Source organism: Melopsittacus undulatus, chromosome 8 (genome assembly GCF_012275295.1).
Source record: "Melopsittacus undulatus isolate bMelUnd1 chromosome 8, bMelUnd1.mat.Z, whole genome shotgun sequence".
Taxonomy (NCBI): Eukaryota; Metazoa; Chordata; class Aves; order Psittaciformes; family Psittaculidae; genus Melopsittacus; species Melopsittacus undulatus.
In genome coordinates this window covers 43,959,847-43,974,587 of record NC_047534.1, presented here as the reverse complement: position 1 = coordinate 43,974,587, position 14,741 = coordinate 43,959,847, and the positions used below count along the sequence as shown (strand labels likewise).

At 34.4% G+C, this 14,741-nt stretch overlaps 1 protein-coding gene across 9 annotated transcripts in view; it reads right to left on the bottom strand.

Annotated features, from left to right (window-relative positions):
* LOC101879201 (sodium channel protein type 2 subunit alpha-like) overlaps positions 1-14,741 on the bottom strand; it is a 39,648-nt gene that overhangs the window by 18,477 nt on the left and 6,430 nt on the right. For 3 of the 9 annotated variants that reach the window (XM_005152629.2, XM_005152630.2, XM_005152631.2), the window contains exons 7-16: positions 12,530-12,593; positions 11,169-11,310; positions 10,129-10,335; positions 8,963-9,253; positions 8,015-8,362; positions 6,640-6,772; positions 5,037-5,275; positions 3,571-3,744; positions 2,092-2,448; positions 66-521 (exon numbers count right to left, since the gene is read on the bottom strand). In XM_005152629.2, coding sequence (XP_005152686.2) covers positions 66-521; positions 2,092-2,448; positions 3,571-3,744; positions 5,037-5,275; positions 6,640-6,772; positions 8,015-8,362; positions 8,963-9,253; positions 10,129-10,335; positions 11,169-11,310; positions 12,530-12,593 — 2,411 coding nt within the window. Of the gene's footprint in view, positions 1-65; positions 522-2,091; positions 2,449-3,570; positions 3,745-5,036; positions 5,276-6,639; positions 6,773-7,981; positions 8,363-8,962; positions 9,254-10,112; positions 10,336-11,168; positions 11,311-12,529; positions 12,594-14,741 lie in introns of all 9 variants that reach the window. The other 6 variants (XM_013129915.2, XM_031052074.2, XM_013129914.2 and 3 more) reach the window with 3 other exon arrangements.

Below are 14,741 nucleotides of genomic sequence, written 5' to 3'. Positions count from 1 at the left end.
AGACATAAGAAAGAACACAACTCATATAATTCATTCAAACCAAATATAAAATATTTAAATTTTACCTCCTTGCTTCCCTCCAAATCCGAGTCACTGCTAAACTCTTCTGTATTTAGATGTTCAAAATCAGATTCTCCAGCAGCTATTGGTACTGTAACTGTAAGGCCTGGGTTGTTTATGAATGATGTATAATCACTGCCACCTATAACAGTGGCCATTCCATTCTCATTTTTGTGATAATTCGTATCTCTCCCTATTTCAGCGATGGTATAGTTGGAAATGCAATGGTCTTTCTCAAGTCTCTCATGCACTTGATCTGTTGCTGTTTGATTTACAGCAGCTTGTTTCCCCCAGCATGCCTTTCGGACACATTCACCTGCTTTTTTCTTCACATAACCTATTCCCTTCTGAATTCTTGCAACAGCGATCTGTAAGTTGTTCATTTCATTATCATCCTCTGTAGGAGAAAGGCTGTCCGAACTAAATGAACTCAGCAGCAAGGCCAGAAAAAGGTTCAATACCTAAAAAAACCCCAAACCAAAAAAAAAAAGATAAAAAGAGACAATGCAGCTGAATTTCATTCACATGCTTCTTCTATCACCCATTATTAACTCAGACTTCATGTTTTCCTTTGCTGTATATGATTCTGGAAAATATGCAGTAAATAAAATGTAAATTCAGTTTAAGTACAACACCTGCCCTTCTATGTTTGTAGAAGGTCAGAAATAAATGATTCTTTTGTATTGACTGAACAGATCAAAAATGTTTACTTCTCTGGGACAGGAAAACACTCTTCAACAGAAGACATACTTCATATGTGCAGTAAAGAGCTTTCTTAATCTCAAAATATTTTGCTGTAAGTAACTTAAAAAATGTGAAGCACACCCTGCCTCCTAACCCGCAACTCATCCTCTTCATTCAGCAAGACAAAACATAGAACAGGTATCAGTTATATAAGCCCAGAGTTTACCAGTAGCTCAAATGGTACTAGGATAGCCAAAGAGCAGAATACCAGCTCTTAAAAGCCTTCACATCAGCTCTTCTATGCAGCGTTGAAGGCAACAGAATAAAACTATACATAAGCAATACAGAGAGACAACTGGATAACAGAGCCCTGAATATGCAGCACAGATTGTCTGCTCATGAAAGAAATTCTGCTAGATCTAAGGTATAAAATCACAACACAGTAAATACTGCGAAAAAAAATTAGAAAAAAACCCAAACAAATCAGAGATGGATACTTCATTCCACAAAGTTCTGTCTTCTGGTTTAGAAAACTATTCAAGGAGGAGTTTTATTTGGTCAACCAAACAGCTCTCTAAGACAATAGATCTGGAGAAAATCCTGAAGCAAGTGGCTGTTTACTGGTAGTAATACATGACTGGTTTAAAGACAGTTAGCTTATTCTTGGAAATTCTATTCCTAAAGAATGCTGTCAGGATGGCTAATTTAAAATCTCTTTTGCTATTGAAAGCTGCCTAAAGAAAAGATGTAGACTAATAGTGGAAGACTCAGCAGGCAATGAGAAAAGCAGAGCAACAGGCAGAGAAATGAAGGCCTCAGATACTGGTGAGTTAATGACCACAAAACTTTCAAGAATACAGGCTTATACACAACAATGTACAAATCATTAATGTACAGATCTGATGTTTTCCTCTGAAAGAGGAAGACATAGTACAGACCGCTCTAAAAGTGTCTGTAAAAAGCATTTAAAAGACAAGAAGCAAAAAGCTGAAGGAGTGAAAAAGTATCTGAATCTCCTTCTTCTGCAGAACTTCTGCTTTGCAGTTCAAGTTTCTTGACTCAAGTTGCATTAAAAGTTGGCTGTGCAAGGCTCAATATGTCTTACATTTCACAGCCTAGGAATGTTAAAGTAGTAATTTTTATAGGAAAGAACAGAAAAAGTGGAAAAAAAATCCCACATAGGATCAAAAACCTAACAAACATAAAACTATTTCAGCACCTATACTCATAACAAAAATAATAAACCCCCTATTTAAATAATACATTTAATGATGCTTTAAAACTTCAGAATGGTAACAGAACCAGTAATTTCTCTAAATGAATTCTCAAATTATTTTGGCTACATACCACAAGGTTTCCAATCACCAAGACCATCATGAAGACCGTAAGGCACATGGGTTGGCCTGCAACCTCCATGCAGTCCCACATTGTTTCTATCCATTCCCCACACAGCACTCGGAATACAATCAAGAAAGAGTGGAAAAAATCATGCATGTGCCAGCGTGGAAGTTCACATTTGTCAGAGATCTTGCAGACACATTCCTTGTAGTTTTTCCCAAAGAGCTGCATCCCAACCACAGCGAAAATGAACACAATGATGGCCAGCACCAGGGTCAGATTCCCCAGAGCCCCCACTGAGTTGCCAATAATCTTAATCAGCATATTTAGCGTTGGCCAAGATTTTGCCAATTTGAAAACTCGCAACTGAAAACCAAAAAGACAGAGATGTTATTTGGAGTAGTTACAAAAACAGTATAGAAACTAACAACACATTATTAACTAGTGACTCTCAGCAATGACAATAAAAAACTTCAGCATGATGCCATCAGCCATAATTTACACAGAAACAGGAGTTTCACAAAATCCACACTTCTAAAGCCTTATACATTTTAGACTTTCTTCATTTTTGTATAGCGTATTTATTCTTTTCTACATGAAAGAAACAGCACACTGGTTGAATTTGTTCAGATAATGAATTCTGAACAAGGCATACACATCAACAATTATGTGCAGAAACAAATCACATAAAAAAACCCAAACAAAAAAAGCAAAAACCACAAGAAAGCTCAACAGGATTCTACTGATGGAAAAAAAAGGATTAAGAAATTCTCAAAAAATGGTGTTCCAAAAGAATACTGCCTCCACAGTCTGGAAAAAAAAAAAAAAGCCAAACACAAGCTCTAGGTCAAAAATTTTAAATTATGAAGGGGAAAAATATAATTGATACTCCTTATTACCCATAATCCATCTAAAATAAAAAAGGTATTAAATATTTTTTGTTTTCAGATAAAGCAAAATGGAAAGACATCACAGGTTAAAAAATGTTTCATAGTTAATTTCTCATTTTTAATTTTTTTTTTAATAAGATAAAGCATACTTTATTTTGCCAGGGAGGAAAAAAAAATAATAAAAAACCCCCCCACCCAGTTTTTTTAAATTAAAAAAATATGAATTTTATAATTTCTACATTTTAAAAGAACATTTCTAGACTTGCAATTTCCAGATATCAAAACAGACAGAAGACTACAAATGTTTTGTTTATATCGCTTAATAGGCATTAAATAAATTGTACACTTCACTGTGTTTTACCCATCTGTGTCAAAACAATTACAAAAAAATTACAGCTCCTTCCCTTGAAAACTACTTAGTTGCTTCTGAACCATAAAATGGCACACACTAATCAGTGATAATTTTTTAAAACATGCTTGTAAAGTTATCCTGTGACACTTAGCAAAAAATACACATATTACTAAAATGTCTTATTTACAATCAAAAAATATAATGAATTAATTAACACAGGTATATTATAATCACTTATTTCTTTACCAATCTGAATGATCGCAGAACAGATAATCCATCCACATTTGACAGGAAAAGCTCCACCAAACTAAGGGTAACTATAAAACTATCAAAAATATTCCAGCCAACTTGGAAATAATAAAAAGGATGCATGGCAATTATCTTGAGAACCATTTCTGCTGCAAAAATTCCAGTAAAAACCTGAAGGAAGAATGTTTATTGTTACTTTATGGATGAGTATGAGTATGTTGAATCAGCACATAAAGAACACTTAAGAAGTAACAATTCCTCTTACAGCAGAATGCCACTAAAGAAAATTGACACAAGCAGGAACTCACAGAAAAGGTGACAACATTAAAATGAGCTACAGCATAACACTATTAACTGAAGTTAAACCTGAGACATGTTTAGTGACTAGTGAAGAATAAACTATTCCTAACAGGCCTCCTGTTTGCTCCTCGTATTTGCTGCCCATCTAATTAAAGAACTTTTCTCAGCAAGATAATAAAAATTGCTTTTGCCACAATGGAAGCTGCTTTAAAATAAAGGTGTGTGAAAAAAATATGAACTGATCATGAACTGGAGAGTGATGCACCATTAAGAGTTTTCATGAGACCTTAGATACAGTAAGCGCATCTTCTCTCTCTAGCGGCAAAAAGACCCAAAAAACAAAAGGCCAATAATGCCAAGGCTCATACTTAAACTAAAGCTCCTTTCTGCCTCTCAATGTCTCTGACACCACCTGAAGCAGAAAGCAAACTCGTCTTACATAATTTGGTGTGTTTACTGTAGATGTATGACCACCAGTATCTCCAGAACTGCGTAAATTGTTATCTTTTACTGGAAAGATGAGCAAACTTAAAAAAAAAACCCAAAACAAACAAATAAACAAAAACCCAGGAGCATTTGACAGTTCTTAAAAGAGACTGGAAGTAAACACAAATTCTTATCAGCACTGAGGAACACTTACACTCACAGGGCTCAAAATTACATTAATATTAAATATGATAGGAAAAAATGGTTGTACTTCCTGGGTAAAACACACAGGCATGATCACAAGACAGACGTCTGCAACAGTCATTGTTCCTCACCTATTCATCTCCCCTGTCTTTCTCCTCAAACACATCCTGAATTTATTTTAAACAGTGACATGATTACTGTCCATAGATAATGCTCTCTGACTCCTGGTTAAGGTGAAAAAATTGAACTATGTTGATATTGGCTAAAAATATAAGCCTAAAATTAAAATATTGACACATTAACAACTCTAGACTTAAAACTGAATACAATCCAACATATACTAGAATTTCATATATTCTAGTAACAGAATTGTTTTATTATTTTGTTACATCATAATCAGCAGAATTATTTTTCATAACAAACACAGGTTAAAAACTACACCAGATAACATGATCTATATTATTGCCATTATAAAACAAATGAACCAACCACCTCAAACCCAACCTAGAGGCTGTGCCCACTAGGGAACTTACCTGATTTCCTATTTTAAGCACAATACAGAAATTGTTAGTCATAGGGTAATGCTCCATGGCCATAAACAGCGTGTTTAAAATTATGCAAACAGTTATAAGTAGGTCAACAAGTGGATCCATTACAATAAATTCAACTATATTCTTCACTTTTAACCAGGGCTCCCAGCAATTCCAAATTAAGAAAGTGTGGGCAAACTTATACCAGCAAGGTGGACATTTTTGTCTGGATTCTTCAAGTTCTGTAGAAAAAAAAAATCTAGTGAACTATGATTTGGAGAAAGTGAAGATAGAGGTTTGTTTATCTGCTTTTTCAGGCTTTAATCTTTATCCATAGACACGTTAAGGATGTTTGGAGAAACTTCCTCAGATTTCAGGAGACTTAAGAGAAAAACCTCAAGAATTTTGAGCTAATAATTGATAAAGTTATCTATTTTTAATATCATATGATGTTGTTACAAAAAAACCTAAAATATTTATGCTTACATTTAGGGACAGTTTTCTCTGTGCGACTTCCAACTTCAGAGTCCTCTCAAATGTTCAAATACTTATTTTCAGGAAAAATAAGGTTAATTTCATCACAACTAGGTCTTTGAAAACTTTATCAAGAATTTCACTAGTAATAATTCCACTGTTCCAAATAATCTTCCTACAAATTTTGTTCTCCTTATTACCTAAGGTCTGGCCTTGAATTCACTGTCACATTTTTACAATATAGTAGAAAACTTATCACAAGGTATTTCTTCCAATATCTGTATTGCTAAACATGAATAACTAGTAAAAAACACATACATGTTATCTAGTTTAATTAGAACATGTTTCTTATTCCATTATAAACATTTTCTTTAAATAGAACATATTTAGCCTGCTTAATTTTTTTTCACTATGTACATGCACTTTTGTTCATTTATTCAGTCTGTGTATTTGCAATGGCTAATATATTTTTTGTCTTCCATATCTGCATTGTGATATAATACCTTCAAGCTATTCTGAGACTATGTCAATAACATTCACACTTAGAATTACTAGAATGGTTCGGGTTGGAAGGGACCTTAAAGCTCATTCAGTTCCAAATCCCCTGCCATGGGCAGGTGTATCTTCCACCAAATCAGGCTGCCCCATCCAACTTGGCCTCTACTTCCAGGGATGGGGCAGTCAGTTCTCTGGGCAACCTGTTGAGTGCCTTATCACCCTCACAGTGAAGAATTTTTTCCTAACATCTAATCCAAATCTGTCAGCGTAGTCATTCTCCCTTGTCCTGTTACTACATGCCCTTGTAAAATGTCCCTCTCCAGATTTCTTGTAGTCCCCTTTTAGGTATTGGAAGACTGCTATAAAGTCTCCCCTCAGTCTTTTGTTTCTGCTGAAGGGTTGGCTTTTTTTCGTTTTTATCACCATTTAATGAATTTATATCCTGCAGAATACCAAGTTCTCTACAAGAAGTAGTATCTTTCTTAAAAAATAAACAAACAAAAAGGTCAAGGTATTTCAGCTTGCAAGCTAACACCTAAGACAAGGTAATAAGAACTGCAGCTTTTAGGTTTCCTGATTGCCTTCATTTGTACAGTTACTGTTCTAAAGTAGCACAACTGCAGTTATGACTCACCTTCCATTGTATTTGTGATAATGCCAGCTATACTCATGGCTCTTTCCCTTAAATCGGGGTCCTCCAGCAACTCCACTGGTATCTGATAGGAACTAATAGACCGCTTTTTTACTTCTGTTTCTGTAGCAGTGCTCTACAGAAACAAAGGGGGGGATTAAAATCAAAAGCAGAAATACTGCAAAACAGTTATCAAAGACTTCTGTTTCAATGAATTCACAGTATACAAAGCCTTTAGGTGCTGCTGTATCAGATATTCCTTGTATTATATATATAAATCTAGTATTTTTTCTAACTTGCTGTTTTCATATTTCTGAATGCTGTTAATTCTTATAAAATACCATAAAATGATTTCTACATTCAATTCCCAGATTATAATCACATTATAGTTAACTAGTATTAGCTCCCCATTAGACATAAAGAAATACTAAAGGAGACCACAGTCAAGGAAACAAACCCAGACTGATACAGCACTGGAAATGGAAAAATTCCCAGTTTTCAGTTTCATGCTTTTTCTACCAATATTTCACTGCTGAACTAGTTCAATTCACAAGATATTTATAATAAGTGATTTACAGTAGGAAGTTTTCTGCAGTAAGTTACTCTTTAGAGTTCATTTAAAAAAAAAAATCAGTCTTAATGTCCATACATATTCGAAACTAATTTAAAAGTTATCTTTAACATTTAATAACTATCATCTCCAATTTATGTTATGAATTTCTACTGAAGAAACAAAATAAATCTGGCTTGACCCAAAAAATGAATACTTTTTTTAGGTATTTTATTAAAAAAAATGAAAGCTGTGTTGTGTCACTGAACACACTTCAGTTACAGAGAAAAAAGCGCTTCAGAGCTTTCAACATGTCAACATCATCTTTAAGACTACGCTTGATTTGCACAATACCAAATATATGGACAGAGGGGAAAAGTAGAAGTAGCAGATTATCAATAGAGAGTTCAGAAATACATTTTTAAAAGAAGCTAAAACTATAAGGAAAGAAAACATTAAGACAACAAAACAATTTGCAAAATGTTTAGAAAGCTGAGCATCCCATTTTGGGTTCTAAACCAAATTTAGCAATTGAACATTACTAATTTGATTCATTAAGTAGGTGTGGGCATATCCTTGCTCTGTGGGTATATAAAAATGCACTACTTTGCCCTCTTTCATTTTCATGCTTCAGCCTCTGACTTTTGACTGAGTCACCCTAAACCCATGCCATTACAGTAAGATATGCAAAAGCATTTACAACTTCTCATTCATTTTCAAAGCATTTAACTCCACTAAAACATTGTCTGGTTCAATAAAGGTTATAAAACATGGAGCAATTTTAAACTTTCTTACATTGTCATCGGTTGTTGGTTTATCTATTACCACCTCTGGCAGAAGCTGTCCAGTAGGTGATAACAGACTTGGTGGTCCATCCACTAAGGAAACCACCCCATTGCAATCCACAGTGCTGTGCATCTTCCCATTCACTGGAAACACTGTCAGCCTTCTTGAGGGTCTACTGGCCTGACTAATGTTACTACTGCGCCGTTCACCATGCCTGCGTGGCAAAAAGAGAGAACCTCTTCTGCTCCCAGTATCCTCAAATGTGCTGTGCTCATCATCAGCAAAGTCATTTTCAGATCCTATATCTCTTCCGTATTCTCTAAAACTGAAGAGACTTGTTCTGCTACTGCGTCTGGGAGAAAATAGGGAACCACGAACACTCAGTAAAGACTGCAAAGGAAACATAAACAAAATGCATACACAGATTTACTGCATACCTATGTATATAAAAAAATGATAAAATATGTTCCCCAAGAATCTGACAGCGTTATTTTTAATACAGTGCCCTAGGTATATTTGAAATGTGCACTAAAGATGCAAGTCATACTGTAAATTTACCCATTAAAATACCTAAACAATTATTGGAGAGAAAAGAATGAAAATGCATAATGCCATAGTAGTTTCCACCTGTGTACTAAAGAGAAAAATCAGGACTTCTAGAACTTCTAATGATCTAGAGAGATCATGCATTATCTTAGAAGGTATCAATACCCTTAGTCTTCTACACTAATAAGGGATTCTTATTTCAAGTTAGCTAGGGAAAACACAATGGTGCTGTGCATCGTAAGATTCACCAGATCCTAAGCAAAGTGAGAGACAAATCAAAAAACTTTAGGTACAATCTAGAAAATAATAACATTAAGTCAAGATTTAGAACAATGCAACATTACTTCTTCTTGGTTTTATTACTTTGCAAATGTGCAGTGAAGTTTGTTGGATAATACGGTTACTTCACAAACCCACAAATAACAACTGCACTATTCACAGTACCTGGTGGGGTGATGTGAATGGCTTCCCATAAGTAAGTCTGTTCCCATCCAAAGAAAAACGGAAACCTTTCTTTCTGATACTGCCATCTGATTCAGATTTTGGAACCTTTTCATCCTTCATGTCATCCTCTTCTCCAGAGAACTCCTTCTGCCTTCTTTTCTTCCTTCTATTTCTCCTCTCTTTGGCACTTTTTGAGCTAATCTTGGATGCTTCTGAAGAACTATCTGAGGGTCCACCAATCCCACTTTCACCGCTGTACTCAGTCAGGTCTGCTGTAGCTGCTGCTATTGCCTGACACAGCAATTATTTAACATGATGATTTACAAATCACACCATATTTTAAAGAAAACTACAGTCACTGTTCCTAAGATTCATAGCAAATTACTTCTAGATGTGCGACAAAGGCCTATATAGATTTGTGAAAGCCCTCTAATGAAATTCTGCGATATGAGCTAAAATAAAAGGGCAGTTATGAAAGCTGCCATTCAAATTAAGTTCTGCTTTTCATCCATGTCATGAAGCCAGAAGGCACTGTATATACCCACAAATTTTATGAGAAAAATAATTTAAAATTACTACATTTATCAATTAGATTGAATTCCATTGCAAACAAAAGAGCTAAATAAAGTCATACTTCAATCTATATCAATTTAGTAAACTAATTTTTACAGTTACTATAAGTAACAGCTTCCTTAAGATGTTCTTTGGAAAAAACTTATGGGTACTACTTCCAGTCTTTAATTCACTGGTGGCAGTAGAGGTAGTAAAAATTATTCAGAAATTTAAGGATAAAAATCTTTTGAATTCTAATCCAGGCTTGACAAGTATTCCACAAGTACTGCAACTACTCCTACGCTGAGAATTTGGAAAAACATCATGACAGGCTACTAAATGCTACCTCTACAGAAAAGTATTTATTAAAAAAATATTAATCTGAGTTGTGGAGTACTTTTAGTTCTCAGTTCAGAAATTCATTAACATTTTAGACATTATACATTTAAAAAGCAATAAAAAGCCATAGAGAAAGCAGACTAAAGTACTTGCAATAGATGAACAAGAATGGCGCTTTTTTTTTTTTGTATGTTAATTGAATTATTATTGGTTCGGGTTTGAACAAACAGCATGCAAAGGCATATACTAAAGTTCAAACTCTTGTTAGAAAATACCTGAGCTTCTTCTTGTTGCTGCTTCAGCTGTTCAAGCATCTGCTGCAAGTCTGCCTCTCTCTGTTCTGCTTCAACCAGATTTGCTTGATTTTGTTCTTCATAGGCCATGGCAACCACAGCCAAAATTAAGTTAATCAAATAGAAAGAACCCAGAAAAATGACCAGAACAAAAAATATCATGTATGTTTTGCCAACAGCTCGTAGGGTCTATAGGAGAAGAAGAGAAATGATCCATCTGGTAAAGACATGTATCAGTTCTACAGTCCACAAGCATTTACTGAATTTGAAAAGTGCAAAACTATTATTGAGCTGTTTTTCTGTAATAAGATCATACAAGCTTTCTGAATTCCAAAGTAATCAAAAAAAGGGAGCATTCATGTATGTTAAAAACATATTTAAGGATAATATTGCTTTGAGACAAAGCTCTTTTAATGCCTAATAATCTTGAAAAGAATGTGGAATCAGAGTATTTAATGTGAATCACATATCACAGGTTGGATGCTTGGTATGCTTACCGTGTGTGAGCATGCTTCCCTCATGAAATAAGCAAAAGAATTAAAGATGGCACAATTGATTAAATAATTAGAAGACAATTTTTATTAACAGATTTTCACACACTATGTATGAAAATCTATGGTAAGAAAAGTAATTTATAGAAAACAAACATTCTTAGTTACAAAAACCAGGATTCCCAGTACAAAAATTTAGATCCAGATTTTGCTGTCATGGAATTATTTTTACAATTTAAGCTCAGTATTGAAGTTTTTGAATATAACATCCTATAATGAGGCACAAAATGAAAAATACATTGCAAAAATTAAATAAAGGATAAAAAAACTTCATGGGCCTCTTCAGAAATCATGTGAGATTCTGTACTAAATGCTCATATCTGCTTAATTCTGCAACTGAATTTGACTCCATTCACAAATTGATTTTCAATTGCAAACAACAACAATGGTATGAAATATAAATATGAATGGCCTTTCCATGTTTAATTTGGGGCCAGTAAGACACTAACCACAATTTTATTATATACTCACCAGCTGATAAAGATTTTCCCAGTAGTCCTGTGTCATAAGTCGAAACAGTGACAAGAATGCCCAACTGAATGTATCAAAACTTGTGTATCCATAGTTGGGGTTTCTACCAGCTTTCACACAGATAAACTTTTCTGGACATTTACTAAGAGATTAAAAAAAAAAAGTAATCCAATGTATATAAAAAAAGAAAACAACATATAATACTACATTTGTTTTTAAATTATTGTACCTTAGGCATCTATTTGCAGCTTACAATATTTTAAAATTTAGTGGGAAAATTAAAAGAGTGCTTTTAGAAAAGCCAGAACAGAGGAAATAAATAAATGAAAATGTTTATTCCTACCTTCTTTCAACATTAAATACAAAATAAAACTTATTCCCAAGAGTTTGGTATGACCTCTGCAGATACCTCTTCCATATTTACTTAACACAGAGACTCCATATGGTGAATAATTCCATGAAAAAAAACAGAAAGTCAGTATACATATTTTTATGCTGAATTCTATCTCTCAGCAGGTTTGGCCTACCAGGTTTCTTGGTTTCTTCAAGTCTGTGAATTGGTCAAGTCAAGTTAACAAATTCTACCAATTCCTCAACAGCAAATACCACCATAGCAAGACTTTTATCTCCTAAAATTGTACATATCAGTTTATATATTAGGTGATCCAATCTTGGTATCAACTCTAAGTACACTGTTTCAGTTACAATTCTAGTCCTAAATGGTAGAAGAGGTTCTTGCCTCCAAAACCACTATAGAAAAATACTATAAATATTTCTTTTCATGTATGTGCATGTATACTTGATGCATATTTACATACACACATAAAGTTACCTGATAGTTATTTATATATATACATGAAATGTTTACCAAAAAAGACTTAAGTATATCTGTTTTGAAAACATAACAAACCAAAACAAAGGGATGGACTGATATATCATTAGAATATAGAACTATGTGATTTATTTACAAAGAATTGTCACAGAAAGTGAGACAGTTCATGCACCCAGTCCAGACACAGAAGAAACCTGAGGATGTTCTCTCAAAAGCTGGTAAGTGCCAGTGTCCCATGCCCATTTTAGAGATGAGAAATGGCATGAAACCCATAGGAATGTTCTTAAGTCACAGATTATGCAATCTACCCCCTGAAATGGAATTTTCTGTTTACATAATAGGTTTTTAAAGGAATTTAAAGCAGAGTATTGTCTGATTTGACATTTTTACTCATTCAAGTTTTTACTTACTATAAACCATGACCACGCATTATTGTGAAGTCATGTAGCTAAATTAGCTTCTCAAGTTTAGCGTGATATATTTTGCACATTGGTTAGACAGGTAATATGTGATTTTCAGTGTACCTTACCCTGCATCTGAGCTATTGCCACAAAGGAGATAATCCTTTTGTCCTTCTAAGCGATAGAAATTACCTAAAGAAAAAACAGGAAGCAACATGATTATAATCAGCAGGAGGTTTTGGCAGGGCTTTTTGTGAGGAAGAACCTATGTCCAAGTTACCATGGTTTGAATGTTCATAATCTCCCATTCGTGTTTTCCCAATAATGAGTTCAAATACTGGCACATCCATACTGGTAAGTAAAGTTCAAAAATTGAAGAATAAAATGAAAATACAATATAAAAAAGGAAGTCCTACAATGATGACTAGAACACTTAGACATAAATTGCATAGTCTCTTCTTATTTCACACCAAATACTGAATATCCTTCCAAAATCTACGTTTAATAAGTCAGAGAAATAAAGCAGAAAGCCTAGAACTCTTTTGCTTATCCAGCAGGTAGACTGTAATCAGATAATTAAAGCCTACCTCATTTAAAATTGAGCTATTTACAATTGCTGGCTAACATCGGCAATTATTAACTAGAACATCCTGTGATTGAAAATATGAAGGTAGCATTTAAAAGGAAGATGGATGTTCCAATGACAATGTTGTAACAGCTGCTGTACTGTAAACAAATCTAGAGATTTATTTCTTTTAATTATAAGGCTGTAGGCTTCAGAAATAAAAGAATGACAAACTATGCTGTCTTTTAAAACAAAGAAAAAAAGAATACAGATAGAAAATGGCAACTAATTAGGGAAGAAGTAGACTGAGGGCAGACCCCATTCAGAGGGATCTATGTAGGTTGGAGGAAAGGGCTGACAAACACAAATGGAGAGTTGTGTCCCTGGGAAGGAGGAGCCCCTTGGAGTGATATGGGCTGGTGGCTTTACTGGCTGGGGAGCAGCTCTGCAGAAATGGCACTGGGGGGTCTTAGTAGACAGAGAGTAAGGTGAAGATAAGAAAGCAAGCTGACAAAGAGGCTGACAAAAGGCTTGGGTTTTAAAAGGGTAAAAAACTATTTAGTCAGAAACTATGATGAAGAATATATGAACATGGGAGGACTGCAAACCAAACACATCAAGTCTAGTAATGCCAACATCCTACCATTCAATGACAGTACTTACACAATGTTAGAAAAGTTATAATTCTATAACTTCCACAGATTCTTTAGAGCTGGCCAAAACTCTGAATGCTCAGCTAATGATCTAAATGCCAGGTGCCAACACTCTGACATGTGTATTGTTCATATATTTTCAAAAAATAAATCTGGCTTTGTTCCCTAATAAATGAAAATGCACATATGTTAAGAAAAGTCACTAGATGGCATCACAGCCACTCACAGCTGACCAGCATATGATATGATGAAAAATAATACTAGGAGGACAAACAACCAAGCTCACTGAAATTATAACGCAACTGACATATAAAAATGATTAAGAACAGGTTATATAAGAATGGAGGAATACAAGCATAACTAGATGGAACTTCCTTGCCTGCATCAGCACTCTGTAGAGACTCCCAGCAAAGTCAATGGTTGTAGTACAGGACGCAAATTACATTCTTGAAGATTTTAATTCTGTGGTTTAGTTTTAAATCGATACTTAGTGGGAAATGGAAATAGAAAATTTCTATACAGTATTTGAAGAGAAAATTCACAAGTGTTCTACAGCATATAAGCTATCAGCCAAAATTATCCACAAAAAAAAAATTATCTATCATCACTCCATTTTTGCAACACTCCTTAGGCAAATAAACAAGCTAAAATAATAAGATTGCACAAAAAATGTAAATACAGTCACAGAATTTTGAGATAATTAACAATTCAGAAGTATAGCAAGAAAATCTGAAAATACAGAAAAAAGAATTTTAATGTCCATTTTTAAGGAAGGAAGGAAACATGACTCATCAAACTCAGCCTGTAACAACTGTATTTGCTTTTACTTTGGGGTCAGTGAGGAGGGAAGATAGCATCCAATATTCTACCAATTTCTTTTTCTTTAAATGCACTACTGCAAATAATTACTGAGCAATACCCTGTAAATCCACTTCCAGCGCACACTCATACATGAAAATGAATGGTTACTGGTACTACCAGTGGTGCTACCACTTAATACGACACAAACACAAAAAATAAACAGCTGTCTGTTTCTGAACCTGCCTGAATGTTATCACTTCAGTCTACAGAGATTAAGACTGCTAAAAAACATCTCGATTAAAATGTCTTTGTCAGTCCCCC